The sequence below is a fragment of the Crocuta crocuta genome, unplaced genomic scaffold (genome assembly GCF_008692635.1).
Source record: "Crocuta crocuta isolate KB4526 unplaced genomic scaffold, BGI_CrCroc_1.0 scaffold273, whole genome shotgun sequence".
Taxonomy (NCBI): domain Eukaryota; kingdom Metazoa; phylum Chordata; class Mammalia; order Carnivora; family Hyaenidae; genus Crocuta; species Crocuta crocuta.
Window position 1 is genome coordinate 888,789 of NW_027529425.1, and position 27,571 is coordinate 916,359.

Sequence of the window (27,571 nt, forward strand, 5' to 3'; positions counted from 1 at the left end):
AGGCTCAGCCCACGTCCCGTCGTGCCCCGCGGCGCCCTCGAGTCGCGGAAACACCGCGGCTGCCTGGCTCCGGCTGGGGTCCCGCAGCGCGCGCGGGGAAGGGTCGCCGCTCGGTCAGCGCCGCCCGGGGCCCGAGGCCCCGGAGGACTTTCCCGTCCCGCCCGCAGTCCCGCGCCTTGCGTCCGGTCCCGCGGCGGAGAAGCGGCATGGAAGCCGAGGACCTCCAGGAGGACTTGACCTGCTCCATCTGCCTGGACTATTTCGAGGACCCAGTGTCCATCGAATGCGGCCATAACTTCTGCCGCGGCTGCCTGCACCGCAGCTGGGCGCCGAGCGGCGGCGCGGACCCCTGCCCNGCGCCAGGGCCCGGTGCCCCCTGGCCTGTGTGGCCGCCACTGGGAAGCGCTGCGGCTCTTCTGCGAGAACGACCAGCGGCCCGTGTGCTTGGTGTGCAAGGAGTCGCAGGAGCACCAGGCGCACACCATGGCGCCCATCGACGAGGCCTTCGCCAGCTACCGGGTGAGCCGGCTGTAGCGGGGTTGCCGGTATTCCCGGAATACCGTCGTCATGTCATGTCATAGGTCATTGTCATGACGGACCTACGAGGTGGCCGCAATGCCCATTGGAAGTACGACCTCCTCCGCCCCCCACCTCCCGTGGGAAGAAATTAAGCGACACACAGATCTCAGAGTTGGGGTTAAAACTGAGATAGGGAGGATCTGTATAGATTTTCCAAGGCACTGGCTCTTGGGAGCTCCTGGCTTAAGACAGTCATACCGAGGGGGTGTATACCAGTGCCGCCCAATAGAAACACGAGGCGAACCACATATGTAATGAAACTTTCCTAATGGTTAAAATAAATGAGTGATGCTAATTTTAGTAATCTATTGTATTTAACCCAATTTTCCAGACTATTATCATTCGACATCGATCGCTATGAAAAGTTATCCGTGAGACATTTTACTTTTGTTTTTCATAATACAAAAGATTTTTGAAATCTGTGTTTATGTTTACAGCACATATCAACTCGAACTGTCCACAGTTTGGGTGCTCACCTGGCAAATGGATGCTGTATTGGACAGTGCAGGTGTATATCCACAGGGTTTATAGACAACTGGTGATTTGGGAAAATCCTGCCTTGGAGTGGTGAGGCTGGGGTTTGATACTAGCTTCCTTCATCAGTTGGGAAAAATCACTTAATGTTTGAATTTGGAGATTAATCTGTCATGCCTATTTTATGGATTAAGGAGCTTCAGTTGAATAAAGCAGTTTATCTTACTCTACTCCAGCCACACTGCCTTCTTTTGTTTCAAGTCTGTTCTCTTTCTCTACCCACACCTTCCATCCTTTACATCTTTTTAGCTTTTAGCTTGAAGACCTTCCTTGATCATCCTTTCCAGAGTAGCCCTACCCCCCTTCTATTACTGATGGTGTAACTCCTGTGGTCTCCAGCAGAATTGGTATCTAGTAAGTACTGGTTGAATACACAAGTTTAATGATACAAGTTAACGTATTTTGTAAACTATAAAATGACATACAGTTTTATTAACTGATGACAAACAGGAAATATGCAAAGTTCCACCCTTCACTCAGTAACCTTTATTTATGCTTACTGTAAGCCAGGCATTGTTCTAGAATCTGGACATAAACAGATAAGAAGTACATGAGCCTTGTCTTGTAGGGTACATAAGCATGTAGACCAATAATTTCAAGTTTGTATCAAGTTTGTATCAAGTTATCCAAGTTTGTATCCAGTACATGGAAGGTCTGAGGAGAAATGGCTTCACGGAGTTGAACATGAACTCACTCTTGAAGGGTAAGTAGGTAGATAGGAGAGAGGATATTCAGGCCAAAGGAACAGCATATACAACAGTGTGGCTGCTTGGAATGGCATGTGATCAATGTAAGAGTACTGGAAGTTGCTCAATATTTCTGGAGGGTAGAGGGAGGTAGGATGGTGGCAATTAAGGCTGGAGAACTGCTTGGTCTTGCCCTCCTGCCATCTCCTGGCAGTTTCTGTTATTGTAGGGAAGGAATTTTCTAATCTTTCTGGAATTAACCATTTTCATTCAGGGGCCCCTTTTCAGATCTCAACTGTGGTAGGATTCAAAAAGACTTAGGTAGTGTCTTAGAATAGAACCAGCGATACAGGATAATTCATAAATACTGGAACTGTTAAGGACTTTTAAACAATTAAAAAAATTCTAGTTAAAATTTATATTTTTCATTATTAAACAAAAGTGAAAACTTAAAAAAAATCTTGATAACATTCAAAAGAGCTACTTATCTGATTACAGGCTTCCCATATACATCAAATTTGACAGTGATTACAAAGTGGCAGTTACATAATTGATAAAGGAAAAAGTTAATTGAAATAGCTTTCCAAGTAGCAGGATTATATACCTATTTAACAACTAGAGGTAATAAGTAGATTATATAATGTTAGAAAATATAGTGTTAGAAAATAGCACAGGTGATTTTGTGATGTATAACAGAACTACATAAAGCGCTTGGCAACCTAATTTCATCCCCCGCCCCAACATTTCACTATGCAATTTCCAAGCAGATGTGAAAGCTGGAAGAATTTTATAATACCAATACACCCACATCTAGGTTCTGCCATTAGCATTTTCTCTGTTTATCACCTATCTATTCTCTGCATCCATCAATTCTTGTTTCCTTTTGAGACATTTAAACTTAATTGAAGATAGTCCCCTTCCTCCTGTACTTTAGCATGCTTACCGTCAACCACATTTAACATTCATTTATGGTGGTTTTTGAAGTCACATTTAATACAATTAAATATGCACATCTTTAGTGTACATTTGCTGAGCTTTGACAAATGCATACATCTGGGCACCCTAAGCCCTTCTCAAGATAAAGAACATTACTGGGGCACCTGGCTGGCTCAGTCAGCGGAGCATGTGCCTCTTGATCGCGGGGTTGTAAATTCGAACTACACATTGAGTGTGGTGCTTACTTAAAAATAAATCTTAAGACAAAAAAAGAGAGAGAATATTAACATCAACCCAGGAAGCTCCTCCCTCCTCTCCTAGTTAATCTCTGCTCCCTCTTCCCCACCCAGCTACTGTTCTAATCTTTTTGCAATGAAGATTAGTTTTGCCTAAAGATTAGTTTTGCCTGTTGTGGAACTTCATATGAATAGAATCCTTTTGCAACCTAATTTCATCTGCCCCCTCCAACATTTCACTGTGCAATTTCCATCCACACATGAAAGTTGGAAGAATACTCTGTACTCCTCTATATAGACTCCTTTTGCTCAGCATATTGATTTTGAGATTCACCCATTTTGTGCATGTCAGTAGCCTGTTAATTTTTCCTGCTGAGACATATTCCATTTTATGAACATACTGCAGTTGCTTATCCATCTCTCTATCATTGCATACCTGGGCTGTTTCCAGTTTTTGAATGAAGCTGGTATGAGTATTCTCGTAGAGGTCTTTTTGTGGACGCATGTTTTCATGTTTCCTGGGTCTAGGAGTTGTACTGCTGGGTCTGGGATTGATGTATGCTTCGTTTGACGCCGGCCCTTTTTCGAGAATGGTTGTTCCATTTCTCATAACCACCAGCACCATGTGGAAGCTCTGGAAGCTCCACACCTTTGCCAGTTTTGGTGGTGTCACTCTTCAATGACCTCACTTTGCTGTAGCCATTGTCATTTGTAAGTGATACGAAGAAAAGTGATACTGACTATTTTTCATTATTCTCTTAGGGAAGAAAAAAAAATGCCCTGCTTATTTCTAGTTCTGTTCATTTCCTTTTTTTCTTTCTTTTAGCTTTTTATTTTGACAGGTGTTCACATGTTCAGAAAGCCGTTCTAGGCCACTCTTCGGCATTTGACAGCATTCACCGGTTTTTATTTAAATTTTCTCTTCCTTTGGTGTATGAGAAACCATTCTCTCTTGGTTTTTCACCAGCCACCACTCAGCTTAACTTCTTGTAGGGTTTTGGTCCTCTGCACACCCCTTATATGCGGTTGTTCCTCGTTCCAGCCTGGATCACCTTCTTGATAGACTCTTACTGGGGGATTTTACTCATATCTGGCTGCACCTGCTGCCTGTGCTCTAACCACGCCCCCCCATCTGCTTCTGCAGCTCAGATCTCTTACTTGACCCTTAACTGCTAACTATACTCATCAGAGACCCCTCCCCCCAAACTCAATTTAGTCAAGTCTAATTTAATTCCCCCCCTTCTATTTACATACCACTCACTTCCCTATTTGGTAAATAGCCCACAGTCCTTCTAGTTGTCAAGCCAGAACCCAGGAGTGAAATCTGGACTCCTTCCTCTCACAGCCATTTGGTCATTGGTTCTTGCTGGTTCTCCTCTTATGTGTGTATGTGTCTCTCACCTGTGTGCTTCTGTCTACGATCACGTCCCACCTTCAGCTATCAGGTGCTGCCCCTTCACAGCCCTCTTTGTTAATGCTAATCGACTCCTTTTATTTTGTAATAGCTCATTCAGGTTTTTAAATTATAAAATGGTATATACTTCTTGTAGAAAATCAAAGCAGAAATTCGTAAAAGTTTTAGTCCCTCACCAAACTTCCAAGCCATTTCTATTCCCCAGAAATAACCAGTGTTAATCTGTAGGTGTATGTTCTTCCAGATTTTTCTTCTATTTAAATATGCACACCCATGCACAGATACATATATATTTATTCTTTTCAAAACAGAATTATACAATACTATTGTTCTACAGCACAGGGTTTTTTTTGTTTGTTTGTTTACTTAGAACACATCAATAGAGAGAGAGAGCTACCTGAGATTGGTACAGAGTATCAATATACCATTATTTATTTAATAATTCCCCACGAATGGATAATAAATACTGCAGTGAACATTCCTATACATATTGATTATTTTTGCTAGTGTCTTGTTGCACAGATTATTGGAAGTAGAATTATGCACATTTCAGATGGTTTTAAATCCTGCCAGTTGCCCTTCAAAAGGATGGCACCTTTTTATAAGTCTCCTACTATTGTAGTGTCAGAGGCCTCCCTCGCCAGTATGAGGTATTTACTAATCCTCTAGCAGTTTTCATTTTTTTGCCAACTTAATAGGCAGACCCTATAGAGTGTTATAAAGATGTCAGATCAGAATACTTCTTATGCCAAATTCTGTAAGTATCTTCAACGTTTTCTCAATCGCATTGCCTGTTTAGCTCTTAAATAAGCAAGTTGCTTGGGGAGATGCTTTCTCTCTGATATGTGTTTCTGCTGGCAGGAAAAACTTCTTGAGACTCAGTGTAGTCTGACGGCCAAGATGAAGAAAGCCATGCATTTGCAGGACATGGAAGTGAAAAATGCTACTGAGTGGAAGGTAATAGCAGAATCTGTTGGGCCTTTCTTGTCTCTCAGACTCTTTGGTGTCATTGGGAGGAGCTTGCATGATGTTGTGAGTGGTCAGGCCCCTTGCAGAGAAGGTGATAGAACAGGAAGTGTGTTTCTCTACTGACCTGTGGCTTTGGGCAGTGGGAGTTCCACATACTTCATCCCCATCTCTCTAAGGTGGTACCCCTCTCCTTCCCACTTTTTCCTAAATATACTCCCTAGGTTGTAGTTGGTCTGGGTCCATAGCATTGTGGAAAGTAAATGGACTTTGCTTTCAGAGATACTGGTCTAGTTGGGAGGCATGATGTGCACGCACAGAAGCACATCTAAAGGCTTAATGAGACCAAACAGTAGGTGTTCTGGAGGCTAAACTAAGTAATAGATGTGAAAGTGTATTTTAGTTTAAAAAGTACACAAACAAGGCATTGCCATCAGTAGTAGAGACTCAAATGTCACAAAGAATGAACTAACACTATAAAGGCCAGTATGAAGATACCAAATGAGTATAAATAAATTAGCAGGAATTTGTGGAGGGTGGGTAGGAGTTTTCTATAGGTGATTGGGATGGAGAAACTATGGACTGTTGGGGAGTCATGTGCATGGAATTTAGGAGCAAGAGCAGGACAAGGACTGAGCAAGTGTCATGTGGCTGTAGGAGAAGATGAAAAACCAGCGAATGAGATTCGGTGCAGAGTTTGCAAAGCTGCACCACTTCCTGGCCGAAGAAGAGCAGCAGTTTCTTCAGAGACTAAGCAAGGAAGAGGAAGAGACAAAGAAGAAACAGAATGAGAACACATTAAAGCTCCATCAGATGATCACTTCCTTGAAGGAGCTCATCCTAGAGGTCGGGAGGAAGAGCCAGAGCCCCGCCCTGGAGTTGCTGCAGGTGAGACGGTCACTCACTGAATTTCCTCTTGTCTTTCCTGGTGAGTGGCTTTAATAGAAGAAATGTGTTCTCTCTATTGATAATTGTGTTGCTACTGTCGTTATACAATTAAAGAGTCAAAGATTCACCATTAAGAGGAACTTAACATGACACTTAGGTATGCTGAGCTCAGGTGCTATGGAGATACCCAGGTTCGCTTGGTTTGCCGAGGATCTGAAGCACATGTAAGACTTTTCCATTCATCTTATACATTTATGATTCTTTGTTAAAATAGTAGAATAAAGCAAACCTAAAATCACTACGGAGATAACTGTATCAGTTTTTAAAATAAATTTGTCTTACTAATTTTTAATCATTATAATCATAGCTTGATAATAACTTTGCTCTTAGCCTCAGATTTTGATTGGTACATTTATTTAAATAATTTCTAATATCCAGTAGCTGTTAAAAGGTTATAATTCTAATTCAGTAGCACTTATGGGCACCAGGCTGGCTCAGTCAGTAAAGCATGTGACTCTTGATCTCAGGGTTGTGAGTTCAAGCCCCATTTGGGTATGGAACCTCCTTTAAAAAAAAAAAAGTAATTTTTCAGTACTTACATTAGGGACTTTTAAGCCAGTTTATTATAATCTTTACCTTTATATCTTCAGCAAGTAAAGTGTCTTTATAGCTTCTTTCAGTTTTAGGATAGGACACAACATTTGTAACTGTCTTCTTTTTTTTCCTGCTAATTCATCTTTGGTCTTAGATCCCTCAGAACCTCTCTTTCCTCCACATCATGTGACTAAGGAGGAAAGAACTGTTGAAGAGCCCTTCAATCTGATTACTTTTTTTTCCTCATCAGGGGACAACATTCTGCTCTAAGGAGAGGAGACACACACAGACCCACTTACCAGTTATTTTCAGCAAGAAATTGCTAGGGGAGGGGGTATTACAGGCTATATTAATGTAATGATTTCCCAGAATTGTCTACAACTTTTACAACTTGCTTGAGCCATGAAGTTTTCTACTCTAGTGTATACTCTAGCAGAATCTTTGAAATAACACATCCAAACAATTTTTTAAATAGAGGTTTAATATCTACTCAGAATGAAACCTCAAAGATATGCATGAACCAGCAGTATACTTACAAAAAATATATCAGCCAATAGAAGTGCAAGGGTAGGGAAATGATTAAAGAAGACAATTGGATTATAGAATCTCAGAGCCTAAGGGAACTTATTTTACTGATCTATTCATTTACCATCTTTTTTCCCATTATTTCTTCATTTTTAGCCCGTAATTCAGTTCCATTCTTATTAGAACTGTATAGACACCTCAAAAAAACCCTATAGAAACATTAAAGAACAATTCTGGGGCGCCTGAGTGGCTCAGTCGGTTAAGCATCCAACTACGGCTCAGGTCGTGATCTCGCGGTCCATGGGTTCGAGCCTCGCTTCGGGCTCTGTGCTGACAGCTCAGAGCCTGGAGCCTGTTCCAGATTCTGTGTCTCCTCTCTCTGCCCCTTCCCAGGTCGTGTTCTGTCTCTTTCTCTATCAAAAGTAAATAAACGTTAAAATTTTTTTTAAAAAGAAAAAAAATTATGTTGTGCCAAACTTTTTATTTTTATGTTTTATTTATTTCTGAGAGAGAGAGAGAGAGACAGCATGAGCAGGGGACGGTCAGAGAGAGAGGGAGATACAGAGTCTGAAACAGGATCCAGGCTCTGAGCTGGCAGTCAGCACAGAGCCAGATGCGGGGCTCAAACCCATGAGGTGAGGTCATGATCTGAGCTGAAGTCGGACGCTTAACTGACTGAGCCACCCGGGCGCCCCTGTTGTGCCTAACTTTTATCTTTTTATTTGAATGTGTTCTTACACAATATACAGTATTCCTCTGGTGTATGTATTTTTAATTTATGCAAATATTTAATCTTTCTGCATTCCATCTCTTGATTTTTTCAATAGGCACTATGTTTTGTTTTTTTTCCTTTTATAGTTTATTGCCAAGTTGGTTTCCATATAACACCCAGTGCTCATCCCAACAAGTGCCCTGTTTCATGTCCATCACCCCCCTTCCCCTCTTCCCTACCACCCTCTCACCCCCCCACAGCCCTCAGTTTGTTCTCAGTATTCAAGAGTCTTTCATGGTTTGCCTCCCTCCATCTCCCCAATGATTCTTTTCCCCTTCTCCTCCCTGGTGGTCCTCTTAAGTTTCTCCTGGTCCACTTATAAGTGAAGACATATGGTATCTGTCTTTCTCTGCCTGACTTATTTCGTTCAGCATAACACCCTCGAGTTCCATACGCATTGCTACACATGGCCAAATTTCATTCTTTCTCATTGCCATGTGGTATTCCATTATATAGATAAACCAAATCTTCTTGATCCATTTGTCAGTTGATGTACATTTAGGCTCTTTCCATGATTTGGTTATTGTTGAAAGTGCTGCTATGAATATTGGGATACATGTGCCCCTATGCATCAGCACTCCTGTATCCCTTGGGTAAATTCCTAGCAGTGCTGTTGCTGGGTCCTAGGGGAGTTCTATTGTTAATTTTCTGAGGAACCTCCACACTGTTTTCCAGAGGGGCTGTACCAGTTTACATTCCCACCAACAGTGTAGGAGGGTGCCCATTTCTCCACATCCTCACCAGCATCTAGAGTCTCCTGATTTGTTCATTTTAGCTACTCTGATGGCCTGAAGTGGTATCTCAGTGTGGTTTTGATTTGTATTTCCCTGATGAGGAGGGGTGCTAAGCAACATTTCATGTGTCTGTTGGCCATTGGATGTCATCTTAGGAGAAGTGTCTGTTCATGCCTTCTGCCCATTTCTTCACTGAATTATTTGTTCTTCGGGTATGGAGTTTGGTGAGTTCCTTATAGATTTTGGATACTAGCCCTTTATCTGATATGTCATTTGCAACTATCTTTTCCTATTCTGTCAGTTGCCTATCAGTTTTATTGATTGTTTCCTTTGCCGTGTAGAAGCTTTTAATCTTGATGAGGTCCCAGTAGTTTATTTTTGCTTTTGATTCCCTTAAGAGTAAGAAATTGCTGAGGTTGAGGTCAAGGAGTTTGTTTCCTGCTTTCTCCTCTAGGGGTTTGATGGTTTTCTGTCTCACATTCAGGTTGTTTATCCATTTTAAGTTTATTTTTGTGTATGGTGTGAGAAAATGATGTAGTTTCATTCTTCTGCATGTTGTTGTCCAGTTCTTCCAGCACCATATGTTAAAGAGGTTGTCTTTTTTCCATTGGATATTCTTTCCTGCTTTGTCAAAGATTAGTTGGCCATACATTTGTGGGTCCAAGTCTGAGTTCTCTATTCCATTGTTCTATGTGTCTGTTTTTGTGCCAATACCATACTGTCTTGATGATGACAGCTTAGTAGTAGAGGCTAAAGTCTGGGATGGTGATGCCTCCCATTTTGGTTTTCTTCTTCAATATTACTTTGGCTCTTCAGAGTTTTTTGTGGTTCCATACAAATTTTAGGATTATTCCGAAATCCAATTTCGATTGAATTACATTGAATGTGTAGATTGCTTTGGGTAGTGGTAGTATTGACATTTTAACAATATTTATTCTTTTGATCCATGAGCATGGAATGTTTTCCATTACTTTGTGTCTTCTTCAATTTCCTTCATAAGTTTTCTATAGTTTTCAGCATACAGATCTTTTACATCTTTGGTTAGATTTATTCCTAGGTAATTAATGGCTTCTTTTGCAATTATGATGAGATCAGTTCTTGATTTCTCTTTCTGTTGCTTCATTATTGGCGTATAAAACTACAACCGATTTCTGTATGTTGATTTTGTATCCTGCAACTTTGCTGAATTCATTGATCAGTTCTAGTCGGCTTCTGGTAGAGTCTGTCGGGTTTTCCATGTAGAGTATCATATAATCTGTGAAAAGTGAAAGTTTGACATCATCTTTGCCAATTCTGTTGCCTTTTATTTCCTTTTATATCTGATGGCTAATGCTAGGAATTCCAGCACTATGTTAAACAACAGTGGTGAGAGTGGACATCCCTGTCGTGTTCCTGATCTCAGGGGAAAGCCCTCAGTTTCTCCTCATTGAGGATGATATTAGCTGTGGGATTTTCATAAATGGCTTCTATAATGTTTACGTATGTTCCTTCTATCCTGACTTTCTCGAGGATCTTTATTAAGAAAGGATGCTGTATTTTGTCAAATGCTTTTTCTGTATCTATAGACTGGATCATATGGTTTTTATCTTTTCTTTTGTAAATGTGATGTATCACATTGATTGATTTGTGAATACTGAACTAACCCTGTAAGCCAGGAATGAATCCCACTTGATCATGGTGGATAAATCTTTTTATATGCTGTTGAATTCGATTTACTAGTATCTTGTTGAGGATTTTTGCATCTGTATTCATCAAGTATATTGGGCTATAGTTCTCTTTTTTTGCTGGGTCTCTGTTTGGCTTGGGAATCCAAGTAATGCTGGCTTTGTAGAATGAGTCTGGAAGTTTTCCTTTGATTTCTATTTTTTGGAATAGCTTGAGAAGAATGGGTATTAATCTGATTTAAATGTCTGGTAGAATTCCTCAGGGAAGCCTTCTGGCCAGGGCTCTTATATGTTGGGAGATATTTGAGAACTGATCCAATTTCTTCACTAGTGATAGGTCTGTTCAGATTTTCTATCTCTTCCTGTGTGAATTTTGGTAGTGTGTGTGTGTTTAGGAATTTGTCCATTTCTTCTAGGTTGTCCAGTTTGTTGGCATATCATTTTTTATAGTATTCCCTGATAATTGCTTGTATTTCTGAGGGGTTGGTTGTAATAAGTCCATTTTCATTCTTGATTGTGTCTATTTGGGTGCTCTCTCTTTTCTTTTTTGAGAAGCCTGGTTAGAGGTTTGTCAATTGTGTTTACTTTTTCAAAAAACCAACTTTTGGTTTCATTGATCTGTTCAACTGTTTTTTTGGATTCTATGTTTATTTCTTTCCTGATCTTTATTATTTCTCTTCTTCTGCTGGGTTTGGGGTGCTCTTGCGCTCTGCTTCTACTTATTTAGGTGTGCTATTAGATTTTGCACTTGCGCTTTTTCTAATTTCTTGAAATAGGCCTGGAGTGCAATGTACTTTCCTCTTAGGACTGCCTTTGCCGCATCCAATAGAGTTTGGATTGTTGTATTTTCATTTTCATTTGTTTCCATTTATTTGTTTCTGCTCTAATTGCCCAGTTGGCCCATTCATTCTTTAGTAGGGTGCTCTTTAACCTCCATGTTTGTGGAGGTTTGCCAGACTTTTTCCTGTTATTGATTTCAAATTTAATAGCATTGTGATCTGAAAGTGTGCATGGTATGATCTCAATTCCTTTATGTTTATTGAGGGCAGCTTTTTGATCCAGTATATGGTCTATCTTAGAGAATGTGCACTCAAGAGGAAAGTGAATTCCATGGCCTCAAGATGCAGAGTTCTACATATATCTGTCAGATCCATCTGGTCCAATGTGTCATCAGTTTCATTGTTTCTTTAGTTATTTTCTGTCTAGTTGATCTATCCATTGCTGTAAGTGGAGTATTAAAGTCCCCGGCAACTAGCACATTCTTATCAATAATATTGTTTCTGTTTGTGCTTAATTGTTTTATGTATTTGGGTGCTTCCATATTTGGTGCATAGACATTTATAATTGTTAGCTCTTCCTGATGGATAGATCCTGTAATTATTATATAATGCCCTTCTTCATCTCTTGTTACTGCCTTAACTTTAAAGTCCAGTTTGTCTGATATAGTATCGCTACTCAAGCTTTCTTTTGACACCCAGTAGCATGATAGATATTTCTCCACTCCCTCACATTCAATCTGAAGGCATCCTCAGGTCTAAAATGAGTCTCTTGTAGACAACAAATAGATGGATCTTGGTATTTTTTTTTAAATCCATTCTGCTACCCTATGTCTTTTGATTGGAGCATTCAGCCCATTTATAGTCAGTGTTATTATTGAAAAATATGAGTTTAGAGTCATCGTGTCCTTTGTTGGATTTATGCTTGTGGTGGTGTCTCTGGTATCTCGTGTTCCTTGCAACATTTCCCTCATAGTGTCTTTCTGAGGATTTCTTGTAGGGCTGGTTTAGTGGTGATGAATTCGTTCTATTTTTGTTTATTTGGAAAGACTTTTATCTATCCTTCTATTCTGAATGACAGGCTTGCTCGATAGAGGATTCTTGGCTGCATATTTTTTCTGTTCATCACATTGAAGATTTCCTGCCATTCCTTTCTGGCCTGCCAAGTTTCAGTAGATAGGTCTGCAACCACCCTGATATATCTCCCTTTGTCTGTTAGGGCTCTTTTATCCCTAGTTGCTTTCAGAATTCTCTCTTTGTCCTATATTTTTTCCAGTTTCACTATGATATGTCGTGCAGAAGATCAATTCAAGTTACTTCTGAGGGGCATTCTCTGTGCTTCTTGGATTTCAATGTCTTTTCCTTCCCCAGATTAGGGAAGTTCTCAGTGATAATTTGTTCAAGTACCCCTTCAGTGCCTTTCTGTCTCTCTTCTTCTTATGGAATTCCTACGATATAGATATTGTTCTGTTTGATTGTATCACTCAGTTCTCGAATTCTCCTTTTGTGCTCTTGGATCAATTTACCTCTCTTGTTCTCAGCTTCCTCTTTTTCTATAATTGTGTCTTCTAATTCACCTATTCTCCTCTCTGCCTCTTCAGTCCATGCAGTGGCTGCTTCCATTTTATTATGCACCTCACTTATAGCATTTTTTTCATTCATCACAACTATTTTTAAGGTCCATAGTCGTTGTAGCCATAGCTTCTCTGATGTCTTCCATGCCGTTTTTCAAGCCCAGCGATTAATTTTATGACTATTATTCTAAATTCTTCTTCAGTTATGTTGCCTGTATCTGTTTTGATCAATTCTTTAGCTGTCACTTCCTCCTGGAATTTCTTTTGAGAGGAGTTCTTCTGTTTCATCATTTTGGCTAGCTTTCTGTCTCTTGTAAATTTTAAATGCTTGTTATGCACTCTGTGCCTACGAGTACTGGTATATTAAAAGAGGCCAATTGACTGTCCAGGGCCTGTTCGTTCAGGTAGTATTCTTTTAATGGTGTCTCTTAGTCTCGCTTTTGAGACTTTGGTTATTTTATTTCCATACTCATAGTGATATTTGGGACTCTCCACCATGTATACTTTGGCTTGTTTCTTGAGGTAGCTGTATGAAGCTATCTTTTTAGTGGACTCCATCTCATTTCCTCCCAGCCTCTTGCGGTTCAGAGTCTTTTCGTTTCAGCCCTTCTTTGTTTCAAAGATGCAGGCAGGAGATACAGAACTCCCTACTTCTCTGCCATCTTGCCACCATCCCCCATCATAACTACTTTTCAGGTCCATAATCTTTGTAGCAATACTTTTTAGCAATAGCATCTCTTGTGTCTTCCATGCCTTTTTCAAGCCCAGTGATTAATTTTATGACTATTGTTCTAAATTTTTGTTCAGTTATGTTGTTTACATCTGTTTTGACCAATTCTTTAGCTGTCACTTCTTCCTGGAATTTCTTTACAGGACAGTTTTTCTGTTTCGTCATTTTGGCTAGTTTTCTGTCTCGTATGTTTTAAAAGCTTTGCATGTGCTCTGCACATTTGATTATTTTACTTCCCTACTCGTAGTGATAGAGACTCTCCACCATGTGTACTTTGGCTTGTTTCTTGAGGTAGCCCTCGAAAGGAAAATAGACAAACAGGAAACAAAAGCACGCCAATGCAGAAACAAATCAAACAAACAAGCAAACTGAAAAAAAACAAAACAACAAAAGACAAAGGATAGTCTAAAAGTATAAAACTAGAAATCCTAGCTACAATTACAGAGCAGAGTGGAGGCAGTGGTGATGGTAGAGCATACACAAAGAGAGAAATGACAAGTGTGGGGAAAAAGAGAAATTGAACATTGACCAGGCAAAGAGACTAAAAGGCTTAATTCAGAGAGAGCAAAAGGAGAATACGGCAGGAGGTGAGGAGAAAAAAAAAAAAAAAAGAAACGAAGATAATGTTACCCAGAGAAACTGTACAGTCTGATTATTTCAGAGAGAGAGAGAAACGAAGGTAATGATGGAGGTGTAGAACATTCATCAAGAGAATGGATTAAATATGCCTGTTTAAGCAAACCTATAACCAGAATACCCAGTCCAGAGGAGGGGAGAGATAAGAATGAGATAAGGGAGAATATATCTGAATAGCAAGAATTGATCTAGAGTTAATCATGGCAATGCATCAATGCTGGTCTTGGGGGAGGGGTTGTTTGTTTCCCTATTATCTATCTGGGCTCCAGTAAAAAAAAGCAGCTACCCAGCACAGATGGGTGTGGTTTGGTATAGGCAGGTCCCACCTCCACTGTGGGTCCTGAGGGCTGCTCCCTGAGGCCCCACCTTGGTGGTTGTGGGGGAAAAAATGGCAACCCCCTAGTCCCTTCTCAAACCAGGCATTGCAAATCACTCTTTTGGGTCCGATCTCACTGTGCCATGAGTGCAGCTGAGGTGGGCCATGTTCTTACTCCATGTGCATTAATGATACTGCTCAAAATGTAATCCTGCAAGCTGGAGCACTTCCTAGCAGGGGATCGAGTAGGGGATCTGTTCCTCCTGAAGCCAACTGCGTCCCTTGTGTACCGTCTATCTTGGAGGGAATTTCTGGGACCAAGGCACCCAGCCCAAAGAAAGCTCCACAGTTAGAGATAGGATTTCTCTCTGAAAGCACTTTGGTTAGAGATGGGATGATAGGGCCCCTCTCTGTCCCTTGTCGAGGTTTTTCTCTTCTCTAGGGACAGTTCTACGATTCCCCAGCTGCTCTTTCTCTTCCCTTTGTCCCTCTGCAGAGAGGGCTCCCTCCCCTCCATGCCTCCATGTCCTGGCCCATTTTTGTCTTCCCCAGTTCACAGTCATGCACCTATGAAGCTGTCTTCTTAGTAGACACCGTCTCTTTTCCTCCTAGACTCTTGCGGTTCAGAGTCCTTTGGCTTCAGCCCTTCTTTGTTTGAGAGATGCAGGTGGGAAGTACGGAACTCCCTATTTCTCTGCTATCTTGCCCCCCACCTCTCTCTTTATCTTGTCTTGTATTTTTTAATACTTAAAAAAGGACAGGGGTGCCTGGGTGGTTCAAGCATCTGACTCTTGATTTTAGCTCAGGTCATGAAATATTTTTAAACTATACTTTCAACTTTAAGTATTGTTTGTGTTTGTGGATTCAGGCAACATCATTTTTACTGTCATAACAAAATAAATATGTTTAAATACATTTTAGTGTAACATCCAGAGAGAAAAATGCATAAATCATACACCTGACAGATTATCACCAAGTGACCCATCCATGGAACCAGCAACCAAGTCAAATAATAGAACACGAGTAGCTTGCCAGGCGCCCTCCGTGTGCTCCAGTCAACACCGCTTCCCTTCTCCTCGAGGTTGTTGTCCCTCCAGACTCCTCACACTGTTCTGTTTTGTCTGTTTTTGAGTAAGACTTTTTCAGTATGTGCTGCTTTTACTCCACATCATGTTGTGAAGTTACCCTATGTTGCTGTAGATGGCAGCAGACGTTTGTTTGCATCACTGTACAGCTTCTCAACCAGGAGCAATTTTGCTTGCCCTGGGGGGCAGTGTTGGGGACATTTTTGGTTGTCACAACCTGAGGGTGGCTATTACCGGCATGTGGCGTGTAGAGGCCACGGATGCTGCTAAACATCCTATAATGCACAGAACATGCCTCTCCCACAGCTCCCAGCAAAGACTTCTCCAGCCCCGAATGTTAATAGTGCTGAGGTCGAAGGCCCTGTTCTGCAGTATTCCATGGTATTAGTATACCAAAAATACCATTCACTCTAGCAAAATTTGGGTTGTTTCTAGTTTTTATTGTTACAAAAAAGCAGTTATGAACGTGTCTTTTTTGGTGCATATGTGTCTACGTGTCTGTCAGTTATGTACCTGTGAAAGCAATTCCGAATCACAGGGCATATGTTGGTTCAGCTTGAGTAGATGATTCCAAACTATTTTCCAAAGTGGTTGTGTCAGTTTACACTGTTACTTGCAGTGTGAGAGAGATCAGTTGCTCTGTGTGATCATCAGTGCTTAGAATTGTCAGCTCTCTACTTTTAGCTGAATGGTATAGAATGTTAACTCAGGCACTCAGTCAACACCCTTCCCTCCTTCCAAAGGGTAGATGCATTTCCCAAACGACTAATGTGGTTGAGCATTTTTTCATGTGTTAATTAACCATTTTGATACACTTCTGTTTCTTTTTAAAAGCTTTCTTGAGGTATAATGTATATATCTTATAATTCACCTATTTTAAGTGTACTTTTTATCATTATTAAGTGATTTTTGTAGTTTTACCAAGTTGTGGAAACCTTACCAAAGTCCAGTTTTGGAGCATTTGTGTTTGTATATAGTTAATCTCTGTTCCTGCTTCCAGTCCCAGACAACCTACTTTCTGACTCTTATAGATTTCCCTTTTTGAAATATACCACATAAACAGAGTCATACAATATATGGTCATTTGTGTATGGAATCTTTCATTTATAATGTTTTTGAGGTTCATTCATGTTGTAGCATGTATTAGTACTGTATTTATATTCCTTTTTTTTAAATCCCTGAATAGTATTTCATCGGAGACTATACCACATTTGTTTCTCTGTTCACTAATTGATGTACATTTGGGTTGTTTCCACCTTTTGGCTATTAAGAATGATGCTCCATGAACATTTGCCTGCCATTCTTTGTTTGGACATATCTTTTCATTTCTCTTAGGTAGATAGTAGGAGCATAATTGTTGGGCTGTGCCATATATTTATATTAAATTCTTTTTTTTTTCTGAGAGAGAGAGAGACAGCATGAGCAGGGAAGGGCCAGAGAGAGAGGGAGACACAGAATCAGAAGCAGGCTCTAGGCTCTGAGCTAGCTGACAGCACAGAGCCTGATGCAGGGCTCGAACCCACTAACCATGAGCTCATGACCTGGGCCAAAGTCAGAGGCTTAACTGACTGAGCCACCCAAGCGCCCCTATATTTAATTCTTTAGAAACTGCCAAACTGTTTTCCAGAGTGGCTAAACCATTTTACGTTCCCATCACATCGTCAACAATACTTGTTAGCGTCTGTAGCTGAAAGAGAATAGATGGAGAAGTAGGCAAAAAAACCCAGGGGAGAGTTCATGTCATAGTGCCAAAGGAGAAAGAATAGGATTTCAAGGGATTGGTTAACATTGTCAGATGGTGCAGAGAGGTCATGTGAAGAAAGATTCTATGTGTCAGTCCATTGCCTTTGGCAGCATAAGAGCATATATGACATTAACAAAAGCAATTGACAGAAAAATACCTGCTCCCGAAGTTGAGTACCAGATCTTAGGAGGAAGGGGCATAACTTGCTTATGTTTTTCTTCTCTTCACAGAATCCAAAAGATGTATTGACCAGGTATGAGCTGCTGCTTTCTTATGGGGCCTGGGTGGAATGGTAAAGATACAGGCTGAATAGACAGGAAACAGGCCTGGACTCCATAGAACAGTCTGGGCACACCCTGAGTGTCTATGGAGGAGGAATTCTGCTGTTCACTTTTGCAAGGGGGAATGGGAGAGTGGTGGTGTGAGCTTTGGGCTTGGAACCTTCCACAGGAGGTGGGTGTCTTGGCTGCTTGAGTTGTATCCTATAAGAAGAACAACCCTCTCTACTTTTCTTAGGAGTGAGAACCAAGATGTGAACTATTCCCCTGAAGTTCTAACAGTGAAGACTGTGTGCAAGATACCCATGATGAAGGAAATGCTGAAGCGATTCCAAGGTGAGCAGGTTGGAACTCCCTAGAAATCTTTAAAATAAGAGAATAAGCAATGAGAAAAGTTTGGAAAGGAAAGAGAAAACAGAGCATGCAGCTAGCAGGAAAAGTGGTAAAAACTACTTAGGAATACGTGGATATGTGCTTCATTCAAGAAGCATTTACTTAACACATACTAGAGGTTATAAGAGTGATATAGAAAGAAAAAGACCTTTCTAAGAATTTAAGCAAATTGGAGAGGCACACCCGTATCACTTACTGTAACATAGTGGGATCTACTGTTTATGGTGGTATGAATAAGATATTATGGAAGTACAGAGAAAGAGCTCTGTTGGGGTGAAGTGGGGAGGTTTTCACACTTAGGTGACATTGATCTGGGATTTCAGGGGTGAGTAGGAGTTTGCTAAATGGATAATGGAGGCATATTCATGTAAGCAGAGTTAGCAGTGTGAGCCAAGATGTGGAGGAAATGGAGGGGAGGGTATCCAATGTGACTAAACCATAATATGCATGTGGGGAAAGGCAGGAGCTGAGGTTGAGAAGATGATCATAGAAAAGTCTGAAGATAAATTTACTGGATCTCCAGGGAAGCGCCAAGGCATGTAGGTGTCAAAGCTACACAGGTGGTTCTCACGTGCACCTCTCTGATGAAGAACCACGTGGTAGCCTAAAACTTAGCTAACTAATAAAACTAAAATAAAACAGATATTTTACATGAAGAACAGGTTTCCCAACCCTGGATGTCAGGCAGTGCAGGCCAAGGATCCCTGAAAAATGTGAAACAAATGAGGTGAGGTCTATAATGGCTCCATCCTCCAGCCTTGAAAGAGCTTTTGGCCACTACAGGGAGGAGTAGTGGAGGTGGAACCAGACTGAGGAATGGGGCTGAGTCCAGGGAGAACAAAGCAGTGAGAACTTGCAAAGTACTAGGCAGAGTACTGGCAAGGAAAGGGCTGTCAAGAGGGAGAGTCCTGATGATCGACGGAGGTGCCCCCTGAGTATTCAGCAGAGTACTGCTCAGCACGTGCTTGTGAAAAACTACCTTAGGCTGAGGAAGGCCTTTCCAAAATGATTAGAAGGAACAGTTCCTGAGGCTCCCACAGGCCCTAGACAATGCTCGTTCCTACCAGCCAGACTGGAAAACCCTTCATTCCTGGGAAAATCTTGCCTCATTTGTGGAGAGTAATTAACCCTACACTGAGCACTGCTTTGGGCCCACCTTAAAAGTCATGAGTTTAAGACCCAAAAGGATCAAGTTATTTCCAGATAACTGCATCCCGAGACAAAGCTTGAGGTTTAAAAATGAGTACCCAACAATGTAAGTTCACAATGTCTGGCATCCAATCAAAGATTACTGGGCATGCAAAAAGGTAGGAAGGCATGACCCATAATGAGAATAATTGATGGAGACTGACCAGGATTGATCCAGGTGTTAGAATAAGCTCCAAAGGACTTTATAATACATTTATTATAACTACCCTGTAAAGAGGGATTTGGAGATGTGGAAGATCTAAAAAATCCCAGATCAAACCTCTGCAGATAAAACCACAGTGACTGAGATGAAGAATACACTGGTTGGGATTAATAGGTGATTAGATATTGCGGAGAAAAAGGCAAGTGAACTAGAAGATGAAGCAGTAGAAACTACAAGATGAAATGTTCAGGAAAAAAACTTACAAAATGAGAAGAGCACTGGTAAGCTGGGGGACAATATCATGCAGTCTTATGTGGAGTAATTGGAGTCCCTGAAAAGATGAGTGGAATGAGGATGAGATAGGAAAAGTATCTGAAGAAATAATGACCAATAATTTTCCAAATTTGATGAAGACTCTTAAGTCCACAGATCCAATAAGCTCCACTAGTCCTAAACAGAAGAAATAGGATGGAAACTACACCAAAAAATGAGTGTTAAGAGAAAATTTTCTATGCAAGAATAGAAAAAGGACATGCTACTTATAATGGAAAAAAAAGATGACATTGTATTTCCCTGAATTCACCAAATATTTAAGAAAGGAATCTCCAGGGGTACTTGGGAGGCTTGTTGGTTAAGCATCCAACTTCAGCTCAGGTCAAATTCTCACAAGTCCTGTATTAGACTCTGTGCTGACAGCTCAGAGCCTAGAGCCTGCTTCGGATTGTGTGTCTCCCTCTTTCTCTGCCCCTTTCTCCACTCGAGCGCTCTCTCTCTTTCTCTCTCTCAAAAATAAACATTAGATTTTTTTTAAAAAAAAGAAAGAAATCTCCATTCTGTGTGAACTTGCACAAAAAACTGAAGAGAGGACAATTCCCAATTCATTCTACGAGGCCTGCATTATCATGATACCAAAATCAGACAAAAACATTACCAGAGAAAAGGTCTATAGATCAACATCCCTCATGAACACAGACAGAATTCTAAAGGAAATTTTAGCAAATCGAACCTAATGATATATTGAAAGATAATGAATTATAACCAAATAGGTTTTATTCTAGAAAAGCAGGGTTGGTTTAACATTTGAAAAATCAGTGTAATTCACCACATTAGCGGACTGAAAAAAGGAAAACTATATGATCACCTCAGTAGATGCAGAAAAAGAATTGGTCAAAACCCAGCATCCATTTCTGATTTTAAAAAATACTCGAGAAATGGACATGGAGAGTCTGAGAGGGAAGAGAATCAGGAGGTGGGGAGGCCAGGGAGGAAGTTAGAGACACAGTTAAAGTACAAGGTGCTGAAAGTCTGAGTGAGGACAGTGGTAGTGAGAACAGAGGAGGAAAGGAACCTGGGTGGTATTTCCAGAGGTGGATTTGATAGGACTAGGTGACTAATAAGCCATCAAAGGTCAAACTAATAAGCCTCAAAGAAAGAGGAGTCAGATAACCTCAAGATTTCAGTGTCAGTTGTTTGGGTGAAGGTGTATACCTCAGAGAACACAGAAGACAAGATGTCTGCATGTGAATGGGTATTTGTCTCAAGAGGATGGAAAGGAACAGAATAGTGAGTTCCATTTTGAGTGATCTGTTAGGGGCCTGTGGAGCTGCCCAGTGAACAGCTGGAACCAGGGAAGAGTAAATTTGCTAACAATGACATCCCTGTGTCCCAGGGCAAAGAACCAGTCCATCAGCCATCTTGGTGTGGTCCTGATTAACCAGGTCAGAATTCGTTACTATTTCTCCCAACTTTATGCTGATTTTGAAGACTTGGGGTCATGAAATAATGAGCCCCCTGTTTTTAGGTCTTAATCTTTAAAAAATTTTTAACATTTATTTATTTTTGATTTTTAAATATAATTTATCGTCAAATTGGTTTCCATACAACACCCAGTGCTCATCCCAACAAGTGCCTTCCTCAATGCCCATCACCCACTTTCCCCTCTCCCCACGCACCATCAACCCTAAGTTTGTTCTAGGTATTTAAGAGTCTTTTATGGTTTGAGAGACACAGAGAGAAAGAGTGCGAGCAGGGGAGAGGCAGAGAGAGAAAGGGAGATACAGAATTCGAAGAAGGCTCCAGGCTTCAAGCTGTCAGCATAGAGCCCAATGTCGGGCTTGAACTCACAAACTGTGAAATCATGAAGGTCTTAATCTTTTAGAGCAGAAGGGGAACGAAGATTTCATTTAGCTTAGGGCCACAGTGTGGCCTGTGGGGCCCAGCTGAGGATCAGTTGAGAGGCAGTGGGGAGTCTCATCCCTAACAGTTCTTGTTAAGAGAAGGATGGGGCTGAAGGTGGAAAGGAGGGGCATTTCTGGAGAAGGGTTGGTGGTAAGCTGTCACACTGTAAATCTCTGTTCTCATTTTCTCTACAGTGGCTGTAAATCTAGCTGAACACACAGCCCATCCCAAACTTGTCTTCTCCCAGGAAGGGAGATTTGTGAAAAATGGAGCATCAGCCAGTTCTTGGCCATTGTTTTCCTCAGCTTGGGGCTACGTTAGTGGATGGAGGAACCCTCCAAAGACCACACAGTCTGTGGAAAGATTTCAACACTTACCCTGTGTTTTGGGAAAAAACGTTTTCACTTCAGGGAAGTATTACTGGGAAGTTGAGAACCGAGATAGCCTGGAGATTGCTGTGGGGGTGTGTCGGGACGGCATCATGGGGATTGTTGATAGTTCAAAAATGTCCCCCATTACGGGAATCTGGGCTATTTGTTGGAGTTCTGCTGGCTACCGGCCCCTAACAAGCTTTTCTGTAAGTCCCATCAAGCAAGAGCCTGCTCTTCACCGGGTGGGAGTTTTCCTAGATCACGAGGCGGGGGACATCTCCTTCTACAGTGCTGTGGATGGAGCGCATCTACACACTTTCTCTTGTCCTCATACCTCCAGCCTCCGACCATTTTTTTGGTTGAGTCCATTAGCATCTTTAGTCATCCCAGCAGTGACTAGTGGGAAATGAGGCTGTTCTTCCCCTACCCAGGAATCTCTGACTGTACCCCAACCTGGGGACATGGATCCCTTGGCCCTCTTCTTTCACTCTGTACATACTGGTCCAGGTAGCACATCAGTACTGTCCATTCAGATTCCAATTTGACATCTTGTTCAGCTCCTTGCGTGCACTGTGCACAGGCAAGTATGGCAGACCTCGATAGGGGCCTTTCCAGTACCCACTTGCTCCACGACCATTCTTCTCTTCTGGTTCTTCCTCATTGAACTGTTTGCTGTGCACCCTCCCTGTGCTTCAGGAGTGGCAGCTCTCCCCGATGTGAGACAATTCTGGCCAATGAGCTGGAATGAGAAATGTTCCAAAATGCGTCTGGAGAAAAATTTTGTAGCTTTAAAAAAGAAGTGTTTGAGGAGACACAGCCCCACTTCTGACATTAGCGGATGTCTCGAAACTGAGCAGAGCGCAGTGTCAGTGGAAAGGAAGAAGGAACGTGGGCTTTGTTGGACTGTTGGGAATTTCCTTAATCCCCAGTTTCTTGTCAGAGGAGGTTATTGCTCCCTTAATGTATAAGGCAATTCAAGTTGCATTTTCATATAGGATGGTCTTTTTTTCTGAAACTTTATAGATTTGTAGACTCTGTTTCTGCTCAGTAATGTAATTCCTCTGCTCTCCAGTAAGTATGGATACCTCCCACTTTTCCTGATCAGAAAGTTGAGGGAATCTTCCCTTACTCTGCCTAGGCTGTGCCTCTTCTTCACTCGACCACATCCTTGCCTTCAAGTGTTCAGTATGTTTCCATCTGGCAAGTTCTTACGTTGTGTATGCAAGGTATTAACGTCAAACCTAAAATGTTGGGAGACACTTGCTAAGCATTCATACCACACTTCTTGCCTCTTCAGTAATGCTCTTCTATGACTCCCACAGAAACTTGGTGTGAGATGGAAATTAAAATCCTCTTTTTACAAGTAAGAAAACAGAGTTTACCTTTGGGGTAACTCACTCAGTACTGTTTAGCTGGCAAATAGGAGTGTTGGGATTAAATCCAGATGGGTCTGAGTTAAAAGCCTGTGCCCTTTTCTGGTCTTTATAAGCTTCTGGCCTTTGTAATGCTCTCTGTAAGTATTTATTGAATGCAGATTGCACATTAGCATCATCTTTGCATCGGGCTTTTATTTTGTTATACATTTTAAATTCAGGTATATGTGTTTTCGCTCATTTTATCTTTGTTCTCTAGAGTACAAGCTCTCAGGATTGTGACAGGAACTGGGTAGTTATTTTAAAAATAATGATTGTTTCTCTCTAGTTGTAAAAGTTGTCCACTTATGGTAAAAAATTTGGAACATACAAAAAGTGTAAAGAAGCTGAAAGTTCTTGATAATCTCACCACTTCTAACATTTTAACGTGTTTCCTCCCAGACTTCTGTAGACTTTCTGGCAGTGATTTAATAGGTCTTCTTATAAAACTTCCAGTACCCTCCCTAACCCTTCTTTCTCTCCCATGTCCCTGCCCATCCTGGCTTGTCTTCCTCTTCAGCCTGAGCAACCCCCCTCATTCAATGATTTCTGCTGAATTCTCCTTAATTTTCCAAAGTACTTGCTGTTAGGAGTTGAATTGTATCCTCTAAAAAGATAGGTTGAGGTCCTACCTGTGAATATGACCTTATTTGGAAATTAAGATGAGGTCATTAGGGTGGGCCCTAACCCAATATAACTGGCACCCTAATAATAATAGTAATAATAATCTGCAGTGCGCATGGAAGTGCCATGTGAAGACACAGAGAGAAGATGGCTGCGGGAGAGATTGGTGTCATGCTGCCACAAGCCAGCTGAGGGCTGCTAGAAGCTGGAAAAGGCAAGGAAGAACCCTTCTCTAGGAGCTTTTAGAGGAGCATGGCTCTGCCAACCCCTTGATTTCAGACCTATAGCCTCCAGAACTGTGAGATGATAAACTTTTGTTATTTTAAGCTTCTGGTTTGTGGCTTGTTACGGAGCCTTAGGAAGCAAATACATGTGCCCATCAGGACTTCTCCAGTGCCTGCCTTGTTTGTTTCCAGTCCTTAAGAAACTCATCACTACCTTTCTTCCATCTTCCTCCTGAGCTGTTGAGCCAGCTTCTGCTACAAAGTCTAGCTTTCTGACTTCAAGTGGGCTCCTTGAGCTGCTTAGTGAACAACACTTATTTTTTTTACCCCTTGACTTTCTCTTACATCTCTGGTGGCAGTGATTCCAGACCATTTCCTCCTCTCTCAAGTCTTCATGAGCCCTCATTCATACTAGTATAGGGGAGGGAAACTTTACCTATACCTGTCTTAGGTTTTCAGCTGGGCCTCTTAACAAGAAGTCAGATTAACAAGAGAAAAACAGTTTATTAATACATGCAGCACACATCATTCAGGAGAAACCTAAAATGAAGAGTAACTCAAAGTGGAGGCTTAGAATTCTGGCTTACATAGTACTTCTGACAAATAATAGTACATTTGTGGAGAGATGACAGGATGAAGGAAGAATATCTTAGCCTTCCAGGTGTGGCAGTCCGTGGGAAGGTAAATGCATGTGAGGAAACTAATGGAGGAAATGCTTGTTTGCAGATTCCTCTTTGGTGTTATCTCCAGCAAAAGGAGAATGTATATCCTGTCTGCAGACAGAAAAAGGGGAGCTTTTTCTGGGTTTGCTGCTCTTAATTGCCTTCAGCTCATGCTAAAGAGGCATATTTTGGGCTGACACATTCTGGTTTCCTTCACTATTATTAAAGACCTTGCCTCTTTTACTGAGAATATTCTTCTCTTCTCTTACTCTACCTATTTTATTACCAAAATTTTTTGCCTCTTTTGTGTGTCTTGATATTGGCTCCTCTCAGGTATGGGATGGGACACAGGTATCATATTTACTAAAAATGAAATAAACTCTTATGATGCTTCTGATGTACAAACAGAACTATTACAAAAACTTGTAATAGTTTTCAGTGTTACTTAGGGATTTTTCTGAGTCTTTACTATGTTAACATGTTATGACATATTGGAAGAGGAATTTTATTACACAGGATTTCTCAAACTTATTTCACCACAGGAACTAACTGAGGGACCAGCTCAGAGACTTCCCAGAACATGGTTTGGTAACAACTATTTATCCTACACTTTCTCCAGAAGATCTGGACTCTCTCAGATTTCAACCTAGACTTGCACTGCCCCACCCTGAAAGTTGGTGGGTATGTGCATAGGTGCTATAAGCACAAATGTCTATACTGTGTGATAGTGGATAAGGCTCTGCTGAAATCTTTTCTCTTGGAGACTGGGTTTTTGTTATGTAGAGCATTCTAGGCACATATTTCAATGATGTCTATTCCTCCTCCTCCTGGCTCTGGCAGGAGGAGATCTTTCTCAACTTTTCATTCTGAGAATTTGGTGGAGTTCCTGGAGGTAAATCCATAAATATTTGCTCTCCAACCCCCAACCCTGCAGCTCCCAGAAGTTTCTCACCCTTAAGCTAGCCCACGTTCAATCTCACACTCAACCTTCATCAAAAGCATTATTTATTCCTACAAGTTTATAGCTCTGGTGGATTTTGCTTCTCCTTTGCTAAGGAGATCTTAGCTTTGCTTCTGTGGATTTGCCTGTCTATCCAGATTTTGGGGTTGCAGTTTGCCATACAACCTCAGTTCTCTGATGGGCCCAGAAAAAGCTGTTGCTTTTCAGTTTTCTCATCTTTTTCTTGTAAGGATGTGAGTTATGACTTCCTGATTCTTTACACATAGGAGCTGAAACTGCAAGTCTTTCATAATATATCATAATATTAAAATAGGCTTCTTTTGAGACCCCTGTATGGTTAATTGTCATCTCAACTAAAGGATGCCTAGATAGCTGGTAAAACATTACTTCTGGGTGTGTCTGTGAAGGTGTTTCCAGGAGAGATTAACATTTGAACTGATAGACTGAGTCTATCACATTTTCACCAAAGTGGGTAGACATCGTTCAATCAATGGAGAGTCCGAATAGAACAGCAGAGAGGCAAGTTTCTCCTCTGCCTGAGCTGGGACATCCATCTGCCCAGGAACTTTGGGGCTCCTGGTTCTTGGGCCTTCAGACATGGAATGGGACTTATACTATTGACCCCCTAATTCTTGAGCCTTTGGACCCCATCTGGAACTTACACCATTAGTTCCCTTAGTTTTCAGGTCTTTGGACTTGGATTGAATTACAGCACCAGCTTCTTCCCTCATTTTTCAGCTTGCAGACAGCAGATTGTAGGACCTCTTGGCCTCCATGATGATGTGAGGTAATGGCCAGTGATCTGTCCATCCTGTTGGTTCTGTTTTTCTGGAAGACCCCTTGTTTGTTTGTTTTTTAATCATCTAGTCTTTCCGTTCTTAACTGTTAGTCTTAAACTATTTGCCTTTAAAGTTATTGTTTCTATTCAACATGGGCCCAGCAGAATAGCTCCTGAAAAGAAGGGTGGTGAGAAGAAGGGCTATTCTATCATCAAGATAGTGACAAGAGAATACACCATCAATATTCACAAGCATCCGTGGAGTGGATTTCAAGATGTGTGCCCTGTGGGCACTCAAAGAAATCTGAAAACTTGTCATGAAGGAGATGGGATACTTCAGATGTGCACGTTGATACTAGTGTGGGCCGAAGGAATAAGTAATGTTCTATACCATGTGCATTTGTGGTTGTCCAAACAACAAGGATGAAGATTCATCAAACACGCTCTCTACATTGGTTACCTATGTACTCGTCACCACTTTCAAAAATCTCCAGACAGTAGATGTGGATGAGAACTAACCACTGATTGTCAGATAAAGGTATAAAACTGCAAGAAAAAAAGCTATTGTTTGATACAGTTTGATGAAAATATATTGTTTTGCTAGTCCTTTTTTTATTAGTTTCATTTTTTCTAAGTTTATTTTTTCCTTTTTCTACTTTCTCTACTTTTATTGTGTATTTTAAAAATAAAATTCATTTTATCTCCTCTACTTATTATTTATACTTCTTTCAAAAACTTTTTTAGTCATTGTCATAGGATTTACAATATACATTTTGAAAAAATCTGAATCTACCTTCAAGTCACATGTCATTTAATGTATAGTGAAAGACTTTATAATAGTAGAATTTGTTTTCCAGTCCTTGTTCTATTGTTATCATATAATTCACTTTTATGTAGGCAATAAATACCCAATACATTGTTACTTTTAATGTCTTAAACACTTATTTGCT

The 27,571-nt window shown here is 41.0% G+C and overlaps 1 protein-coding gene across 1 annotated transcript; it reads left to right on the forward strand.

Moving 5' to 3' along the window:
• On the forward strand, positions 1-27,543 carry TRIM4 (tripartite motif containing 4). Its single transcript, XM_077758668.1, is given in 7 exon segments — positions 1-355; positions 357-519; positions 5,247-5,342; positions 6,009-6,239; positions 17,620-17,642; positions 17,906-18,003; positions 21,784-27,543. Coding segments are annotated over 7 exon segments (1,347 nt in total). The 5' UTR covers positions 1-206; the 3' UTR covers positions 22,371-27,543.
• The last annotated feature ends 28 nt before the right edge of the window (positions 27,544-27,571 follow it).